The 21,414-nt window shown below is 44.3% G+C and overlaps 2 protein-coding genes across 2 annotated transcripts; one reads left to right on the top strand and one right to left on the bottom strand.

The window, feature by feature from the left end:
• Positions 1–758: 758 nt before the first annotated feature.
• Positions 759–15,132, top strand: LOC308126884 (uncharacterized protein; the record flags this gene model as incomplete). Its single annotated transcript, XM_080491575.1, has 5 exons — positions 759–1,017; positions 1,530–2,563; positions 3,748–3,839; positions 7,889–8,163; positions 9,118–15,132. 5 exons carry the CDS (start codon positions 759–761, stop codon positions 14,019–14,021), a joined length of 6,564 nt encoding a protein of 2,187 aa, XP_080347701.1. The 3' UTR covers positions 14,022–15,132.
• On the bottom strand, positions 15,060–20,836 carry LOC308127340 (F-box only protein 15-like). The gene is made up of 10 exons (XM_080492326.1): positions 20,564–20,836; positions 20,383–20,457; positions 19,650–19,754; positions 19,304–19,522; positions 18,950–19,150; positions 18,221–18,344; positions 17,711–17,793; positions 17,402–17,547; positions 17,091–17,215; positions 15,060–16,400 (listed from the first exon to the last, which is right to left on the bottom strand). Exons 1-10 carry the CDS (start codon positions 20,794–20,796, stop codon positions 16,155–16,157), a joined length of 1,557 nt encoding a protein of 518 aa, XP_080348452.1. The 5' UTR covers positions 20,797–20,836; the 3' UTR covers positions 15,060–16,154.
• Between the last annotated feature and the right edge of the window lie 578 nt (positions 20,837–21,414).

Here is a 21,414-nt window from a genome sequence, read left to right on the forward strand (position 1 = left end):
GCAACAAAGGACAACTGTTTGGACAAGAATCCCCTCCCACCAGGCGTGAACTCACCTGCTGATAGAAGCTGCAGGGCTCCTACCGGAGCAGGTAACAAACAATCATTCATTTTATGATACAGACATGACATTTGGCAAAAATGTTTATTGTATACGAGACTTAGAAAAAAAAAATCCATCCAAGATGGCGTCCATTTTCCAAGATGGCAGCAGGATCGCCCTTTCCATGTAAAAATAGTGCAGAATATACAGGCAAACGGAATCCTAAGTCGGATAGATGAGGAGTTCCTTATTCATTTGTGAAACTATGGAAAACATAGAAACAATTAGAATTTTTAATGGCTGGGACCGCTTTAGACCTGCACACGGTTTCATTCATGCTACATCTCAGGGTTCATGCCGGTACGCGTTCCGTAACGTAACCTAACAATATTTCCACTTCTGGCAGCCGGCATTCTACTCCTTCCCTGAAGTTTTTGATATTTCACTCCAGGAGTTCTGAGCCGTCTGGCTATCTTTATGTTCTTTCAATCTGGGATTGTACAGATGGGGACACCGGCGGAGTGTTCCCCAAACAATGCGCCCATTGCTGTAGTTCGTTGCCATGGCGCATGCAACAATATTTAGGTGACACGGACCAACTGCCGACGTGCGGAAAGTATGAGTTGGCTTTAACTGTGCAAAAAATTTATAGTCTTCTCCGTGGTTTGAAACCGTTTGGTTACTGAGGTTATTCTAAATCGTTCAGGGGTTCCAGGATGACAACACTCAAAGAAGACCTGCTGATGGTCCTGCAGGATTTGACCGACCAACACTTCAAGGAATTTATATGGTTTCTGAAGGGGAGTGATGTCGCTGGCGGTCCCATCCCGGTTGCCCGGCTGGAAGGAGTCGACCGGCTGGACACGGTGGACCTCATGGTCCAGAAATATCATTGTGACGGAGCTCTGGAGATCGCTGCTGATATCTTAAAGAAGGTGAATCGGAACGATCTGTCGCAGCGATTACAAACTAGAGGTGAGCATGAAAGTTTTTACGCCGATGACTAGGTCGTTTGGGTTTATCCAAGTATAGTTTTGTTATTCTAAAGTCTGTTTGCCGTGTCCTGCGTCTATTCAAAGCTGTTCCTAGTTCTGGACGACGTACAATAAGGTCCTGTCCACACGAGCCAAAATAGTCGCCATTTCTTTTCTATCCACACGTCATTATGAGCATGGCTCAAATAGATGTAGACCATATGCCAGGCCTATGGGTGTTGCTGTAACTCTGCCACAGACGTACACCAAAAAAAGAGAAGACACAGAGTATTCAAATACCCTCATATTTGAGAAATCAGACACCGAGCTCATTCTGACCCTTTGTCATACCACAACTCTGTCTCACAAGAGTACATGTGAGATCTTGACGGGTACGGATGTTGAGCATGCGTTGATTACCCGTCATGACGACGGCGTTCAAAGTTCAGACACTGCTAATGGCTAAATATGGTGTTAAAACTGACCAGATGTGTTTCCTCTCCTTTGTTTCAGGCGTCCAAAACCTGGAAAGTCAAACCAACGATGCGAACTTGCAGGACACCAAGGCGAAAATCCAGCAGATGATGGAGGAACGACGGAGAAAGATTTGGGAAATCAAGAACTCGGCTGAAACCAGCAGGAAGTCGGCAGAGCAACAGATCGGAAACAGCGCGAGAGTTTTTGCTCTTTTGCATCAGTCTGTGGACGAAAGCCTGCGTAATCTCAAGGCAGAGATTGAGAAAAAGCAGAAAAGTACTCAAGAAGAGGCCGACGTGTTGGTCCAAGAGCTGGAACGGGAGTGGTCGATGTTAGCTCAAAGCACGAAGAATGAGACGCCTCCCTTCAACGATCACTCTGATCTCATCGCACGGTTCTCTGGGAAGAAGTGGACGGAGGTCAGCGTTTCTCAGCCGTCATACGGACGCACCGTGTTCACCACGGTGAATCTAATGAAGGACAAGCTCGTTCAACAGATGGAGACGTTCCTCGCTAAGGCCAAACTGACCCGGGCGCAGCAGTTTGCGGTGGACGTGACGCTCGACCCCGACACGGCGCATCCGAATCTCATCCTGTCGAATGACGAGAAACAAGTCTACGGCAGCAACATGAGGCAGAACCTCGCCGACAATCCCGGCAGATTCAACGTAGCCATCAACGCTCTGGCGAGACAGAGTTTCTCCTCTGGAAGGTTTTACTACGAGGTGCAGGTGGAAGGAAAGACCTCGTGGGATTTAGGCGTCGTCCAGGAGTCCGCCAACAGGAAGGGATCCATCGCCGCGAACCCAGAGAACGGATTCTGGACCATCGGCTTGAGGACGGGAGGGAAATACAAAGCCTTCACCGTTCACCTCAGTGTGACGAGTCCGCTGAAGAAGGTGGGCTTGTTTGTCGATTACGACAACAAGTTGGTTTCTTTTTTTGATGTAGACTCTGCCGATATCGTTCATCAATTCAAAGACTGTTCCTTTAAGGGAAAACTCCTCCCATTTTTCTGTCCTGGAACCCATCAGGGCGGACAAAACGCCGCTCCTCTCATCATCTGCCCCGTCAGTCATCAGGATTAGATCTGATCACACACAAGGGCGTCGGGTTCATTGGGTAGAAGCACACAAATTTTGTGTTTAAACGTCAGAGGCAGCTGCGTCCAATCACGGTCCTGGAGGGCCACCGTCCTGCGTTTCAGATGACTTCAGCACACTTGACAAATGATGTCATCAAGTTTGTTAAAAAAAAAAAAAAAAAAAGTCTGATAGTGATAGTACGTGTCGTGCATGGTGACGTCATTCATACACACTGGAAATCATTTGCCAATTTTGCAAACATCGATTCAAGGAACTGACAAAAAATGGGAACCGGTTCTCAAAAAAAGAACCGGTTTTCGATTCCCGCCCCTGCCCTCATTGCAATCAGTGATTCCGTGCCAATCCCTTTGTATTCTGAGACATTACGAAGTCTGGCTGGGCTTCGTTGGAGAAAGAATTGTCATGTTGGTCGGCTTTCATTTCCTGTACGTTGTTGTGAACAAGCTGTTGAGAGACTTTAACTATTGATTAGTGGTGCAACGCAAGGTCGTTATGGATCTCTCCAGCAGTCTCATTTGGTCACGTCCACACACTGGTGCTTTTACTGGTGCTGATGGTTTTTTTTGTTTGTTTTTTTACGATTGGTACTTTTAAACAATTTGTGATACTTTAACTCATTCTTTACTGTGATTAATCTACTTCAGTTATTATGATCCCATGAAAAGGATGTGAGTGTGAGAGAGAACGTGAGAGGTTTAAAAGTATTTCATACTCTTAATTGATTGTGATTAAGAATCGCTTGTTTTAATGTATTTCTTTGTCTGGATTTAATTTATTCATTGTATTTCTTTGTGAACTGCCTTGTGTCTGAATGGTGCTCTATGAATAAATTTTCCTTGCCTGGCCCGGTTACATTTTTTTCAACAACTAGTTGTACTTCAAGTGGTACTTTTTTTTACAACTACTGGTACTTTATTTATCATTTATGGTACTTTAACTTTTTTTTAAGAACTAATGGTACTTTTACTCATACTTTATTACTGCTACAGGTACTTTAATACTACCAGAAGTACTTTTTACTACTACTAGTGGTGGAAAAATGTTGCATAACGCATCTGGGTGTGCACAGATGTGTGTCAAGAGATAAAAGGAGGCCCCGTCTGAGTCCACTAAATCAGGAAGTGAGCAGAAACCGAAAGCAAGATTAGACGAGCTCTCCTTGTCCAACGAGGGGGCCGTCGTCTGCCGACACGGAGCGAGCAATCTGGAAATGTACGGAAAAAAACACGGGACAACGGGGGTGAGTTCACTCGCACGCACGCACGCACACACACACGCGCACACACACACATTTTAGAAGTTGCGAGCCCTCGTGCGTTGACTTTTTACAGTTCGATGAGCATACGGAGCGGGGGAGGGGGGGCCAGTGGACGGGGTCGGGGGGAGGCCAGGGGTTTGGGGTGGGTGGGGGGGGGTTGATTCCCAGCCTGTTTCTGCATGTCGAAGTTGTTCTGGGCTGCGTGTTTTTAAGTGTTGTAAATTATGGTGAACAACAAGGCGAGCGGGCCTCACAGTGCAAGGAAGACGTGTGTGTGTGTGTGTGTGTGTGTGTGTGTGTGTGTGTGTGTGTGTGTGTGTGTGTGTGTGTGTGTGTGTGTGTGTGTGTGTGTGTGTGTGTGTGTGGTTGCTGTTAACCCACTCACAGCGTGCATTTGTGTGCGTATGTACGTATGCGTACGTGGTACTTTTAAACGTTCGCCTGACGAGTCAAACATCCGCAGAAGTCAACATAGAGGAATGTGTGTGTATTTCCCCCGCAGGTAGACACACACACATCCATCAAACTGCGAAAAAATGCGACCAAATACAGAAAAAGAAGCAGGAAGTCATGTAAAGGAAACCGCGACCAATCACTAAAGGGTCACCGTGAATTAGTTACTCGTTTAGAGGAACTGGGGTCTCGGTGCTGTAGCAGGAACAGCTTTATCAGTTTCCATTGCATACCATGCTGATATTCAAAACTTGTTTCATCTCCAGGGAGAAAAAAAACAGCTGAAACAGCCAGAAAACATGGATTTGCTAAAAACAGAAAAACAAATAGTTATAACTACTCCCAAAAATCTATATATGAAAATAAAAATTATATATATAGAAATATAATTATGAAAATAACATAAAAGCCATATTTTTATATCTCCCAACAATTGTTTGGTAAATTCAAGAATGCCTGGGAGATTCGACTTTGATATGGACGTTAAGTTTAATCCATTTTGTTTGTAACACCAAATGTCAACATCGTGCTAAAAATGAAGGAGTGATATTTTCTAAAGATGGTTAATTTGAAAATCAACTAAATATAATTTTGCAAGTGTTAGAACAAACTGTTTAAAAGCACTTGATGGATTTCAGTGCTGTATTTTGGTTAAACTACTTTGGTTTAACAAATATATATAAAGTAAATGAAAAGCTTACTTTAATTTGTTTGGCTGAATACCTGGGTGTTTAAAGTTAAAACACTTTTTTTCCAGTAATTTAGTAATTTTCATAATTGAACAAATGATTAATAATTTTTGATTATTAATAATGATTTGAATAAATTTTTATTCAAAATAATTTACCCGCTGTTTTAATAAAGAAAAAAAGGTTCTTGGAGTAAAGTCCAGTTCAAAAACATCCTGTTTTTAAGTCAAGAAGGACAGTCAAATATATGTCACTTTTTATATATTGGGACCATTTTCATCCTTTCCGGAAAACTACCAGTTTGTTTTGATTTGTTGCATATATAAGTGAATGTTTACGTGTATATGTTTATGGACACATTCCATTACTTCCATTTTAAGTGACATATCAATGGTATTATTGTCTGTAGACTTTTTGCTCATAAACTTTCGAACCGCTTCTGACATTGAATTGTTACTGTTGAATGCAAAATCATAATTATGGTCTAGATCCCTAATTTCCTTTGCAAAATGTAGGCCAATATTTACAAAATTGTTAAAAGCATTTGCAATTTCTTGAGTAATTTCCATAACTGAATTATTATTTATAAAATATGTTGGAAGACATTTTTGCTACATTTTTTAATACCATCGAGTACTCTCCAGGTTCCCTTTATGTTGTTTTTTGTTTTTTAATAGCAATTGACCATAGTAGTCTTTTTTTCTGCAATCTCATAAATGATGTCAATTTGTTCTTATATTTTTTTGTACTTGTCCTTATCCTTTGTTCTTTGTGTGATAAATTCCCTATAGAGTCTATTTTTCTTTTTACAAGCCTTTTTTTTTTTTTAACCCTTCTGCGAACTATGGTTTTCCCTTCTGTTTTGGATTTTGTCTAAGTTCTTTCAAAGTTCAGTGGAAAACGACAGAGGCCGAGCAGAAAAGAGGCGAGGCAAGTAGAGTCCAGTATGGCTGAGTAGGACTAGGGTTTTGGTTTTTCTAGGTGGCGCTAGAGAGACATTTTAGCACTCTGGGGGTTATTTTTTTTTTACATTTCCTTAATTGGAACACCAGTCTTTATGAGCGTGCCAAATTTGGTGAGTTTTTTTTTAGCAAGTTTGCTGCAAAAAAAGAAGAAGAAGAAGAAGAAGAAACATTACAAAAATAATAGGGTCCTGGCCTCCTTTAGAGTGTCATGACTCCCAGTCCTTATTCTCCTGGCACTTGGTAGTTTCATAGTTGGCAGTCACTGTAATAACAATCCAACTTGGCTGTCTGCCCACTAGAGAGAGAGAGAGAGAGAGAGAGTGTGTGTGTGTGTGTGTGTGTGTGTGTGTGTGTGTGTGTGTGTGTGTGTGTGTGTGTGTGTGTGTGTGTGTGTGTGTGTGTGTGTGTGTGTGTGTGTGTGTGTGTGTGTGTGTGTGTGTGTGTGTGTGTGTGTGTTATTACAAAAACAGCAAACCGTGCCATGCCAACTACATCATTTTAAAACTGCTAAAACGTGAATGCAAAACTTTTCTGAAAAGAGAATGCATAAACAATGTATCTTCACTTGGCGTGTAAACGGGTTGTTGGGTGTAATGAGGACACAATCAGGACACGAGCAGGTTGAGCAGACTGCTGATCTTCTTCCATCTTGAATTTTTTCAGGATTCATCAGATTTCTTCAGCGGAACTGAAGATGGATCGATGTTAAGCTCCTGAGGAGGAGAAGGTACCTATGTCTATTCAACAACCGAAAATCTTTTTTTTATTTTACTGCAGTCTAAAGTTTAATTCATTTAGTCAAATTCATCTGAGAAGAAAATAATAACAGTTGTTAACTGTTGGAAGACAACTTTAGATGCTGTGGAATGTCAATTGTCAGACGGGGCGCGTTCACATTACCGTTTGATGCGGACCAGAGTCTCTTTAGGAACTTTCTGGGAAAGTCCAATTCATTTGGGGAAATGTGAACGCACTCCGAAGTCAGTTCCTTATAAGACGTAGAGCGCAATGCATTTTGGGTGTGTGAATATGGAAGAAAAAAAGCGGGAGTCCTGTAACATTTGTTTTCTCCTGGGAAATGGCTCGTGCACAGACGTGGAGTTGTGAGGAAGTGGTTCCTTTACAAACGATCTTTCCAGCAGGTGGGGTGAGAGGACCGGGGAGGACGTGATGTGTGCAATGCATTCTGGGTAGTAAACAAACAGCTAACCCGGCGAATCAGAAGAAGCAGACGCAGAAAGAAAAAGTTGGAAAATATCTTGCGGGCAGACGTGGAATAGTGAGGAAGAAGTAAAGAGGAAGAAGAAGTGGAAAAAGGCGCTTATTGATATCTGGTCTGAAGACTATATATCACGATTGTTTGTGGCTACCCTTTAGCTACGGGATAACTAGCCTCGCCACCACGGGCTAAAGCGGCGGGACTCCGGTTTCGGTCCGGACCAATCAATGAGCTGTGTTTCTTCTTTACTTCCTCTCTGGTCAGTGTTTGTGTGAAGCGACAGTGCCTCCAAACTAGCAGCTGGTGTAATTGTGTGACATTTTACGGATGGTTTGGTCCGCTATCAAAACTGAATGTGAACGCCACATCTGCTGCATGAAGCCCGTTAACCTGTAAAAATCCATATATTAGCGGCATCATTGTATAAGCCTCAGGAATCATAGCACGTGAAAAAAGTAGCGGCTTATAGTCGGGAAATTACGGTAGCTACGTTATTAGCTGCAAACAGTTGGAAGCTAACTGTTAGCTGCTAACAGACACCAACTGTTGTTGGGGAATTTCAGCATTCAAGTTAAAATGACTGCAGTAACGTTTAGGTTCTTGATAATAAAACGCAACTTTTTTTGAGAAAATATGGACAATTTCATTTACACACAGCAGTTTGAACCGTCATGGACGCCTCAACATCTCTCATCTGTTCTGTAGGTTCAAAAGAGCCAGGATGTCAAGTGTCCGGGAGGATATCTGGTGCGTTCTCCAGGAACTCAAAAGCAAACAATTTCGGGAGTTCAAGTGGCTTCTGAAGCTGAACGGCATCCCCGAGTCCCGGCTGGAGGACGCTACGATTGAGAATGTGGCGGACATCATCGCAGAGAAATACAGCGAGCCTGAAGCTCGGAGGGTCACCATGAAGGTCCTCAACAAGATCCACAGGATCGACCTGGTGGCCCATTTGGAAAGCTCCGGATCGGGACTCACAGGTGACCTCCACTAACTGCCTCTATAGGGAGGCACATTCGGTCTGTCGCCCCCTGCAGGATTCGGCAAGAATACTCAACTTTGCCATTACTGTCACTCCCGGAGCCTTATTTATCACAGTGCTGGCTACTCTCCATTGTGTTAACATTTATAGAGTATTGTTCTCTGCACGCATTTGTGTATGATTTCATGAAATAAGAAACCCAACAGCGCCTCCTCATGGCCAGCTAAGACAAAGAGCACCTCCTTGATATGTGGAGATGAATTGAAAGGCTGTATGTCAAGAGATGAAACACTAAAACAGCTAAAAACTATTAAAACTATTAAAACTGCTGAAAATAAACTACCAAAAAATATCTAACCAAAACCAAAGAGTACAATGGGTACAAAGAATAAAATATCCTACAAGGGATAAATTGTAACGAATCTAAGATAATTAGAACAGAAATGGCAAAACTGCTAAAAACAGAAAGAGAATAAATTAGTCTCAAACAGAATAAAAACTAATAAAACATATAAAAGGGTAAAATTGCAAAAACAGCTACAACAGATAAAACTAAATAGTCCAAATAGCTAAAACTATTAAAACTGCTTAAATGGCTGAGATGATTAATTTAATTTTCCCATTTTTTTCTCACTTTCATTTCATGTAATTGTTCTATTTCAATATATTATTTATCTTATTATGTAATGATATGCACACACACACAAACATATATACAGTATATATATATATATATATATATATATAATGTGCAAATTTAGATTTATCTTAAATTATCATTACTATTGCTATTGTTTCATTTCTACTGTTATTTTGCGAATGTGCATATATGCAGGTATATATGTAAATGTAAATCATGCTTAAGTCTGTAAGATATGCATATATATGTTTTGGTTTTGCTGTCATGACTGAAGTGTCAAGGAGTAATCGTGTGTGCCTCACTTTGTTCTAGATCTGAAGAAAGACTCTGGCGGTCAGAAAGAAGAATACAACCGAAAAGAGCCCAAAGTGGACCTGAAGAGCGTCCAGAAGTTTGCAGTGGAGGTGACTCTAGATGAGGACACCAATCATTCCCACCTTATCCTGTCTGAGGACAGGAAACAAGTACATCACGGTGGCAAGAAGACACTCCCAGATAATCCCGAGAGGTTCGATACATGCATTAATGTCTTGGGAAAGGAGGGATTCTCTTTTGGGAGGTTTTATTTTGAGGTTGAAGTAAAACGAAAGACGGCCTGGGCTATCGGAGTGGCAAGGGCGTCCATCACACGGAAAGGACATATCAGAGCCAAACCCAATGAAGGCTACTGGACCATAATGCTGAAGAACGGCGATAAGTACGAAGCAAACGATGACAATCAAGTCAAGCTCTCTGTGAACCAGCCTCAGAAGGTAGGGGTGTTTGTGGATTACGAGGAAGGTCTGGTTTCCTTCTACGATGTGGATTCGGCGGCTCATCTCTACTCCTTCACAGACTGCAACTTCCAAGAGATACTCTACCCATTCTTCACCCCCTTCAAAAATGACGAGGGGAACAATTCTGCCCCACTTATCTTAACGCCAGTTAACCCACCGCAGAAAGTAAGGAAATGCATATCTGAGAGTCCAAAAGAAGACCGCGAAAAAAAAATGGCGGAGCTGAAGAGCATCCAGCAGTTTGCAGTGAAGGTGACTCTGGATCCAGACACGGCACATCCCGCCCTCGTTCTGTCTGATGATGAAAAAGAGGTGTTCTGCACTGACGTGTACAAGAAACTCCCAAAGACCACCAAGAGATTCACAAGCTGTGTGAATGTTCTAGGAAAGCAGAGCTTCTCCTCCGGGAAGTTTTATTTTGAGGCTCAGGTGAAACAGAAGACTGACTGGACGGTGGGTGTGGCCAAAGAGTCCATTGAAAGAAACGGAAGTGTCACTTTGAATCCCAGCAATGGCTTCTGGACAATTTGGTTACGGAATAAGACCGAATACGAGGCCATCGATGAGCCCTCGGTGCCCCTTTCTGTGAAGTCTTGCATTGAGAAAGTGGGAGTGTTCGTAGACTACGATGACGGTCAGGTCTCTTTTTATAATGCAGACACTGGCGATCTTGTCTACACCTTCACCGGTTGCTCCTTCTCAGAGAGGCTCCTCCCATACTTCAGCCCCTGTACCAGCAAAGGCGGGGCGAACTCTACTCCTCTGGTCATCAACTCACTTGACCACATCCTAAAGAAGAAGGCGGAGCTGGCAACGATGCAGCAGTTTGCAGTGGAGGTTGTGCTTGATCCTGATACGGCACATCCTGCACTCGTTCTATCCAAAGATGGGAAACAAGTGTATGATGGTGACGTGCGGCAGAAACTTCCATACAACCCAAAGAGGTTCAAAAGATGTGTCAATGTCTTGGGGAAGCAGAGTTTCTCCTCTGGGAAATTTTACTTTGAGGTTCAGGTGAAAGGAAAGACTGCTTGGACTGTGGGAATCGCCAAAGAGTCGATTGAACGAAACGGAGACATTACGCTGTGTCCTGACGATGGCTTCTGGACAATATGGTTGAGAAATGGTCATGACTACAAGGCAAACACAGATCCCTCAGTTCGCCTCTCAGTCAAGTCACGGCTACAGACGGTGGGAGTGTTTGTGGATTATGAGGCCGGTCTGGTTTCTTTTTACGACGTAGAATCAGGAGATCTTCTCCATTCCTTTACCAACTGCGCCTTTGCCGAGAAGATCTTCCCATATTTCAGTCCTTGTACTTGTGATGGCGGTCAAAACTCTGCACCATTGATCATTGCGTCACTCGATCACATCCTGACACCTGATTCCGGAATTCTAAAAGAAGAGTATGATAGAAAGAAACTGAAGCTGAAGGAGGCACAGGATTGTGAGGTGGAAGTGACTCTGAATCCCGACACAGCACATCCCGCGCTCATCCTGTCTGACGATGGGAAGCAGGTCTACTGCACTGATGTCTACAAGAAACTCCCGGACAACCTCAAGAGGTTTGACACATGTGTGGATGTCTTAGGGAGGCAGAGTTTCTCCTCTGGAAGATATTACTTTGAGGTTCAAGTTCAGGATAAGACTGCCTGGACTGTCGGGCTGGCCAGTGAGTCTGTCAACAGGAAGGGAACCATCACACTGAGTCCTGAAGATGGTTTCTGGGTAATTAGGTTAAAAAATAAAACCGAGTACAAGGCAATTGATGACCCTTCACGGTCTCTCTCTGTGAAGTCGCATCTTCAGAGGGTGGGAGTGTTTTTGGATTATGAAAAAGGTGTCATCTCCTTTTATGACGTCGATTCTTCAGATCTAATCTACTCCTTCACCGAATGCCATTTCATTGAGAAGCTCCACCCCTTCTTCAGTCCGAGCACCATCGACGGTGGCGTAAATACCGCACCCCTTGTAATTTGTCGAGTGAACCAGAAGGAGGATGAGGAGAAAAAGAAGGTTGCGCTGAGGAATGTCAAACAGTTCGCAGTGGAGGTGACTCTGGATCCCAACACTGCAAATGCTTATCTTGTCCTGTCAGGCGATGGGAAAAAAGTACATGACACCGATGTGAAAAAGAATCTCCCAAAGAATCCTACAAGGTTTGCGCAGTCAGGCGGCGTTTTAGGCAAGCAGAGTTTCTCCTCTGGCAAACATTACTACGAGGTTCAGGTGAAGGGGAAGACTGCCTGGAGTTTAGGAGTGGCCAGGGAGTCCATCAACAGGAAGGGAAAAATCACACTGAGCCCTGAAGACGGCTTCTGGACAATATGGCTGAGAAAGAATGTGCACACCGCTAATGATGACCATCCAGTCAGTCTCTCCATTAGACAGGAGCTTCACAAGGTGGGAATCTTTGTGGATTACGAAGGAGGACTCGTCTCCTTTTACAATGCAGATTCTGGAGATCTCCTCCACTCCTTCACGGGGTGTGTATTTTCAGAGAAACTCTACCCGTTCTTCAGCCCCAGCGATAACAACAACGGTAAAAATGCTACACCACTCATCATTACTCCTGTGAATTTTCCATCGAACGATAAGACCAAACTGATGAGCCTCCAGCAGTTTGCGGTGGAGGTGACTCTGGATCCCGACACGGCAAATCCTTACCTCATCTTGTCCGATGATGGGAAGCAAGTACATGATACTGACGTGAGAAAGAAGCTTCCAGAAAACCCTAAGCGATTCGACAGGTGTGTCGATGTCTTAGGCAAGCAGAGTTTCTCCTCTGGCAAACATTACTACGAGGTGCAGGTGAAGGGGAAGACCGCCTGGAGTTTAGGACTGGCCAGCGAGTCCGTCAATCGGAAGGGGAAAATCACACTGAGCCCTGAAGACGGTTTCTGGACAATATGGCTGAGAAAGAAGGACGAGTACACGGCTAACGATGACCATCCAGTCCAACTCTCGCTTCATAAGCAACCGCACAAAGTTGGAATCTTTGTGGATTACGAAGGAGGTATTATCTCCTTCTACAATGCAGATTCCGGAGATCTCCTCTACTCTTACACCGAGTGCGCCTTTACGGAGAAACTCCACCCATTCTTCAGCCCTAGTGCCAATGACCATGGTGTTAATTCGGCTCCACTGATCATTTCTCCGGTGAATCACCCTGCAGCACAGGACGGAGAAAGAAAAAAGTCCAAACTGAAGAGCATCCAGCAGTTTGCAGTGGAGGTGATTCTGGATCCCACTACAGCAAATCCTTATCTCGTCCTGTCGAGCGATGGGAAACAAGTTCATCATGGAGACATTAAACAAAACCTCTCAGACAACCCCAAGAGGTTTGATGCATGTTTCAATGTCTTAGGAAAGCAGGGTTTCTCCTCAGGAAAATTCTACTTTGAGGTTGAGGTTCAACAGAAGACAGACTGGACTGTGGGAGTGGCCAAAGAGTCAAGTAAGAGAAAGGGAAACATCACACTCAGCCCAGATGATGGTTTCTGGACAATATGGTTAAGAAATGAAGACGAATACGAGGCGATAGACTACCCCTCAGTTCACCTGTCTGTGAAGTCAGATCTTCAGAAAGTGGGGGTGTTTGTGGATTATGAGGAGGGTGAGGTTTCGTTTTATGACGTAGACTCTGCAGATCACCTCTACACCTTCACAGAATGCTCCTTTTCGGGGAAACTTTTCCCGTACTTCAATCCATTCACTAACGAGGGAGGCAGAAATTCTGCTCCTTTGATCATCTCCCCTATAAATCCCAAAGCCACTGTCAAGACCTCAGATCCCAAAAAAGAGAGGGAGGACCAGGAGAGAATGAAAGCCAAGCTGGACGGGATCCGGCAGTTTGCACAGGAGGTGACTCTGGATCCCGACACGTCACATCCACATCTTATCTTGTCAGACGATGGGAAACAGGTCTATCATGGAGACGTGCGACAGAAACTCCCGTACAACCCTAAGAGGTTCAGACGATGCGTCAATGTCTTAGGAAAGCAGAGTATCTCCTCGGGGCAATTTTACTATGAAGTTCAGGTTAAAGGAAAGAATGCCTGGACTGTTGGAGTGGCCAAAGAGTCCATTGAGAGAAAAGGAGACATCACGCTCTGCCCGGACAACGGCTTCTGGACGATATGGTTGAGGAACGGAGACGAGTACGAGGCCATCGACGACCCTTCCGTGTCTCTAACTGTGAAGTCCCGTCTCGAGACGGTAGCGATATTTGTGGATTACGACGCCAATCAGGTCACCTTTTACGACGCCGACACGGCAGATCACCTCTACACCTTCAGCGACTGCTGCTTCACTGAGAAGCTACTACCGTACTTCAGTCCGTGCACCAACAACGACGGGGAAAATGCGGCTCCACTCGTCATAACGGCTGTCGAAAGATCAATTACAAAGGAGCCAGGAGACTTTTGTCAATCAAGTTAACTTGAAAGGAACCCTAAATACAACTTTGGACCCCATTAGGAATCATTAAAAAATTACTTTTTTTTTGTTTCCAGTCAGACCTGCAATACTTACAAACTGAATTGTGTGCGGTTTAAGGATTCAGGATGTCGCATTTACCTTCCAGAGCCACTGTGACACATCATTTAAGCCACAGATTGGATTTTACAGGAGTTTGACAACAGACGTCCTTTCTGGCTCAGGCATGTACAGTTTGGTTATTAGCTTGTACACAAACACAAGACCACCGCTGAATCCGTTAAATTTAAGGGTATTTCAGGAATCAACCTCAAAAAAAAAAAATCGAATTATTACTTACAAGACGTATATGTTGTTATTCTATCTCTATACTAACCTTGTTGTATTAACTGTAGCTCAATGTCATTAACTTTGTATATTCCAGAACAGTGTATAACAAACCTACGAGTTCATCGCATCTGAGATTCTCAGTTTTATCATTTGGTAAAATATGTGGATGTTATCATGTACATTTACTGATCTGATGAGGTGTTTCATCTACCAAAAAGTGGAACTCTTAAAATGATTGAAATTTGTGTGTGATCCTTTCACAAAAAAGAAAATAAGCTGCCTGTTTCTTAAAAGCTGAAACCAGTGTGAAGATTTTGTTGTTTTTAGAAGATATTTCATTGTTTTGAATTTCATTACCCTGAACTACCTGATTTCGATCTGGTTTTTCACAACAAACTGAAATGTGACCAATGAATAACTGAAAGCAATACACAAGGTGCATTTGGAAATAAACATTTTTGACAGAAATCAAATGTTTTCTCCGCTGACGGTATTTATCTAGGAAACAGAGCGGCCAGTCAGGAGACTTCACATAGAATTAAACACATGTTTAGGCTGGACTTAAAGCCGTTTCCTCAAAGTATTGTGTGTACTTCCTGTTAACCCTCAGAAGCAGGAAAGCATTTCAGAAACTGCCTTCAGCTGAATTCACAAGAGGCCTCAGACAGACAGAGGGAGCCACCAGTTTTAACCAAACGAGAACAACGCAACACATTTCTTTGGTTTATTCACGTTTCAGCAACTGACGACATCATAACCACCCAGTTTCTATAAGACTCCAACAAAGGCCAAAAAAAAAAAAGGTAAGGTTCAAATGTATTCCCAACAAATATCAAAGTACGACAGAAGACAAGATATAAAACCTGCAAAACTGTGGAACTCTTATTTTTGGCCTTTGCTTAAGCCTATTTTAAACCAACACAATTCTGTTTTATCCAAGTCAGAAGCTTCAAGCAGATTTATCTGGGGGAAAAAAAAAAAAAGGTTTGACAAAATAAAACCATAGAGGAATCTTTTATGTTTTTCTTCTTTTTGAAAGAGGAAATTAGTCAAAAACTGGTGAAATGAAAGGTTTGGTTGTCTTTAATTCATGTATGCAGATAAATAACTAATGTGTTTAAATGGGAAGGTGCTGAGCAGAAACAAATACTGCCCTCTGCTGGCGGCTTCTATGTTCTACCAGACTATTTTATCAAGCTGCCCTTCATCATCAGTCTGAAGTGAAGTCTTCATTGAAATGAATGAATCCTCAACTTAGCTACTGAATGCTCCACATCTTTAGCAATCAAGACTGTTCACGACATTATTTTCACATTCTGCACCATTACAATGTGAAATCAATTAGTCGATTAATGGAGGAAAACAATTCATTCACGTTACAAAGTCCCAACAAAAGACAAGATAATTATTGGTCCATTTCAATCGGGCTACAACAAAACCCACCAATAGACAAAATAATTATTTTGGTTACAATTATATCAAAACAAGACATAAACAATTATTCGATTCTAATCGGGCGACAACAAAACTCAACAAACAAGATAATTATTCATTGTTTTTAATCAAAGTTAAACAAGAGGCAAATAATTTTTCTTGATAACAATGAAACCAAAACAAAAATCAAAACAAATGGCAATTAATTTATTGATTCTGTCAGGTTACAACAAAGCCCAACACAAAAAGGTGAAGCAAGAACAGATTCTCAGAGAGTTGAGTGCAGATCTAAACTTTCTGTTTGATGAACGCATGAACAAGAAAAAACCTCCCAAACAAAACAGGAACCCTGGTTCTGTTCTGGTCCGGACCTCAGTACTCGGTACCAAAGTGTCGGTTGACTTTGAGGACGGAGACAGAGACGACGAGGCCGACGAGGAAGAACTGCCTCTGCTCCTTCAGCCACACCAGCTTCATCCGCACCCGCCCGTGGGCGCTGGCGTGCGTCATCAGAAAGTGGTCGCCGCTGTGGTCCGGCGTGACGCACACGGGGGCGCTCTCGCACCAGAAGGGCTGCTGGAACTGGTCCAGCAGCGTCAGCGTCATGAAGCAGCAGTTCTAGCCAAAGCGTAAAAAGGCGTCAGGAAGCTGGCGGAGGCCCGCCGGCTCCGTTTTCAATGCTAACTTCGGCGAGCAGAAACGAGCGTGACCGCCGGCGACGTCGCCTGGGGATTTGTCACAAGAGCTCAACCGCGTCAGTTCAGCATCGTTACGCATCTTCTCGTCTTTCATTCGGGCCTTGTTTACGCGACAACGTTTCAAGTGAAAACGAGTTTCCTTTTCAGAAAGGTTTCACGTTCACGCGACAGCTTTTATAAAGCAAAGTCCGTTTCCATGGAAACGGCAGACAGGTTGAAAACGATGCAGTTAACATGCCAAGCCACTAGTTGGTGCTGGTGTTTGTTTTCGTCGTGATTTTGAGAGACAAACAAGAACTTTACTGGTAATTTAGCAAATATTTGTGTAACACTTATTTTGAAGCTTCCACGTATTCACTTAGTTTATACGTTTGATTACATTTAGTACTTCCTCAAAGAAACACTTTTAATCAAATTTGGAAAAAAATTCATGTTTTGGTCAAGAGGATAAATTTTTAAATCAGTCATTACAATTTTTACCGTTTTGAATAATTTCAGGATTTCAGCCAACAAATCCAAACCTCTTTCATGACCACTTCACGCGTCTTCTGGCTTTAGAAGGTGAAGGTGAAAGAAATGCAGCGGCGGAGGGGGAATCGAACACGCATACCTCCACGAAGCCGTTCAGCTCGCCGTTCTTCCACGGCATCCTGACGCCTCCGGACAGCGACCTGTGCTGGGAGACGTTGGTCCTGCTGATCGCAGTCAGTCCCACCAGGCCGTCCCGGATCCAGGCTGAGTACGGACACAGGGAATACCTCTTACCCACAATGCAGTGCAGCAGTCCGCGTGTCGTGACGCAGTGGCTAAAGTATACTGAATTGCTATAGAATCTGGAAAACCTCTTTTAAAAACTTAAATCTAAAAAACGTCTGGGACTCTTTAGTCTTCCTTAGTTCTCGCCGGGAGTAATCCGATTACCTGGGCAACAGGAGAGCTGGTGGAAGTGTCCGGACATGATGCAGGCGTCGGTGTTGTGGAGGACGAAGTGCAGCGTGTAGCCGTGCAGGCCCAACTGGAGGTCGGAGGGGTCGGTGAGCGGCGAGGCCGGGGGTTCTGAGTACAGGCTGCGGGAGGAAGAGGACAAACGGAGCCAAAACACCAACGTTTAGTTCATTCCTCCTCGGTGGAAACGCAGGGAGTGAATCTGAAACGTGGTGTGAATCGGCTTTTTTCTGCTGGACACTAATACTCTAATAATCTAATCTAATCCAGCCCGGGTGAACTGACCAGGTAGGAGAGCCCAGCAAACTCCTCTCCACCAGCTTGTGGAAGTGTAGGCTGATCGTGATGAAGGCCACTCTGTGATTCCCCTAAAAAAACAAACAAAAGGCGTCAAGATATTTAGAACCAACCTCATAATACCAGTATTAATACCCCCCCTGTTCTAACTGGAAAAACACAAATCAACAATACCTTGGAGGTATTACAGGTCAGAGGTCAGTCACAAGAAATCCAGAAAAAGTTTGGCATCACTACAAAATACACAAGACGTATTTCGACTAAAAATAACAAACACTGATTAAATTCTGTCTGTCCTCATTTCTCCGACCGATCAGAGGGCGTGAAGCTCCACGGCGGGGTCTGGGACCCGGCCGGGACGTTTTACCTGCGGCTCTGGGTGGGTTCTAGTGAAACGTGGCAGCAGTCTGGAGAACATTCTGGGTGTAAAAGTGATGATTCAGACGTCCGAGTGCAGGTCTGAAAAGGGTTCAGTAGAGCTCCGGGTCGGATCTTTACCCTCCAGGTTCCCACGACGACGCCGTGCGGGAAACCCTTCAGGACCACCAGACGACTTTTACCCAGGAACTGAGACGGAGCAGAACCGACGTCCAGATCCAGCAGGAGGGACGACCAGCCTGGTCTGCAGGGGGAGGGAGGAGAGCAGAGGAGGAGGAGAAAGGGAGGGATGAGAAGAGGAGAGAGAGGAGAAAGAGGGGGAGGAGAGCAGAGGAGGAGGAGAAAGGTGGGGGATGAGAAGAGGAGAAAGGGGAGAGGGAGGAGAAAGAGGAGAGAAAGAGGGGGAGGAGAGCAGAGGAGGAGGAGAAAGGGGAGAGGGAGGAGAAAGAGGAGAGAAAGAGGGGGAGGAGAGCAGAAGAGGAGAAAGGGGGGATGAGAAGAGGACAGAGGGAGGAGAAAGAGGAGAGAAAGAGGGGGAGGAGAGCAGAAGAGGAGAAAGGGGGATGAGAAGAGGAGAGGGAAGAGAAAGAGGAGAGAAAGAGGGGGATGAAAGCAGAAGAGGAGGAGAAAGGGGGGATGAGAAGAGGAGAAAGGGGAGGGGGAGGAGAAAGGTGAGGAGGAAAAAGCAGAGGTGAGGAGAGGAGGAAGAGAAGAGAGAGATCGGGTAGAGGAGAGAGGAAGCAAGGAGGATGAAGAGGAGAAGGAAAGAGAGGAGAACAGAGGAGGAGGAAGAGAAAACATGTGTCAATCAACTCATTCTATTTTTGATGGATTCTCACAGTGTCTCACATGGTGTGTCCCGGAGTGTTTGGCGCCCCCCTGTGGATGGCGTGGAGCTGCAGGCTGCTGATGTCCTGGTAGGCGGCGAGGCTGCCGTCGCTCCAGCGGATCATCAGCGAGGTCTTGGAGAACACCGCCCGGCTCGGCTGGTGCCGGCTCTCCTGTCCGCCGACGTCCCGCAGCCTCAGCTCCCAGCTCAAATTCTGGCTCCTGCAGGGGAGAAGAGGAGAGAAATTTAGAGTTAATCCTGCAATATGCATCAAGGACGATTTTAAAAAAAAGAAACATTTCTAACAGGAACATTCATCGTGATGTGTTCAGGTACACGAAGCAGCGTGGGACACGTGACGTGCTGGCTGGTACCTGAGGATGTGCTCAGTCTGCTGGGGCAGGCCAGTGTGCGGACTCACGGCGTTCAGCTCCTTCCTCCATTTATACATGTGAACCGCTGCCGTCCTGAAGTACATCTTTTTCCAGTGACCCACCGAGCGCGGCTCCGCGGGCCGCGCCTCCTCCTGCTTCGGCTTCGGCCTCCACATCGGCCTCCTGAACTCCGACGTGTAAATCCGACACCAAATCACACTGCAGAAGAGAACCGGTCCCGAACGAAAAGTTGGCCAACGTTATCCGCCATTCACAATGAAGCCCGCTTTTTCTACGAGCGAGGGGTTTTAATTTGGCCGAACACGGGAGGACGCTTTGGACTTACTCATCGTTGGCGAGCCGGCGGAGGAGCTTGTTGACCTGAGCGACGCAGAGCAGCGAGAAGATGTCCAGGTACGACAAGACTTTCAACAGGATCTCAGGCGGCAGACTGAAGGGAGACGCCAGGACACGTTAGCGGGTTTTCTTAGCGGTCCCTTGTTTGCCGTGACGATACAGAAGCTCGATAAAAAAACACTGTTAACTTATTTTGCTAATTTTGTTCTGGTAATTAAATGATCATAATACTTCTACAATTAACAAGTTGTTAGCTCATATGTCTGAGTCAGTGCTTTACATGAGGCGTTAAAGAGTCCAAGTTTTGAAACACGACAAATAAGAAATGTTATCTTAACGAGAAAAAAAAGTATAAACAACTTCTATAGTGGGCTGGAAAACAGTATTATGGGCCCTAAATCACATCCCTGTGGAACACCGGATATCATAAATTCAAAATGCCGTCATATAATTGAAAACAAAAAACCCCTCTCACTTCATTCTTTGACAAAATATAATTTTTTATTCTATGAAATATATTTTTTCTTCATATAAATGTTATCGCCACTTTAGCGCATAAGTGCAATATATTCGATCTTCTGCCATCTGTAAATGTATAAAGGTTATTAAAAATGACCGCAATAATGTGTATATGATGGAAAAATTGGGTTAGAAATATGACAGTAACTTATTTCCACATTTTGATTAGAAAAATATATGTTAGCTACATTAGCTTAGCTCACCTGTCCGTTAAGTTTTCATGTGACAAAGACTTAATTCCGGGGAATTCGGTTTTCTGCGTCGTTTCTCCCGGAGAGCTGCGATATAAAAAAAAAAAAAAAGAAGAGAGAAAATACGAGACGAGTGTGTAAATATTTAATCAAAATGAGGTTTCGTGGAGCTCCGAAGCCACTCCTCTCTCACCTGAACTCTTCCCCGCTGTCAGAGCTCCGTGTTGCGGCTGCGCAACGGCACCGCCCCGGCCCCCTCCAACTCGAGCCGAACATCGCGCCTCTGCCTGCGGCCGTCGGTCCTCCGGGGGCACCGGGACTCGCTCCTACACCCGGCTGCGGTCGGTCCTCCGGAGCCGCCTGGGTGGCGAGCCGCTCCAGCGCGTGCAGGTAACAACAGAAGAACTGACCACGACCCACCGCCATCACGGGGCGGGCTTTTCCAACCCGCCGCCTTTGACCAAGAGCCACTAAGGGAAGGCCCGCCCAGCAAGGCCGCTGATAGGCTCAAATGACCTGCCAGCTTCAGACCAACCAATCAGCACTCTGCGTAGCTCAACGACGTATGACGTTCGACGCGGAACACGCACAGACGTTCGAAGAATATTAAATAAATAAATAAATAAATAGTGGATTAATAAAATCAATCCTAAAAATCTCAACACATTTGGATGAGCTGGAAAAAAGATTGAAAACGAAAGAAAGAAAGAAAGAAAGAAAGAAAGAAAGAAAGACCAAAAAGTTACAATATTTTTCACAAAAATTATGATTACAACAATCCCAGAAAAACCTGTTTGTTTCACATGTATACACTGCATTAATATAAATACCTACACAGTATATGCTCCATAAACACAAACACAAGAAAACCATTCAAAACATCACCAACATCAACGAATGCGGAAGATCAACAAAACACAAATATGAAATGTTTCCATTCACACACAGCAGTATTCATACTTTCAACACGTAAACGACTTCATGGATAAAACTGGGTGTAATCAGAAATGCTCCCGTAACGCATGTGGGGTTCAGATGTGCTGT

The sequence above is a fragment of the Lipophrys pholis genome (assembly GCF_963383615.2).
Source record: "Lipophrys pholis genome assembly, chromosome: 22".
Classification (NCBI taxonomy): Eukaryota; Metazoa; Chordata; class Actinopteri; order Blenniiformes; family Blenniidae; genus Lipophrys; species Lipophrys pholis.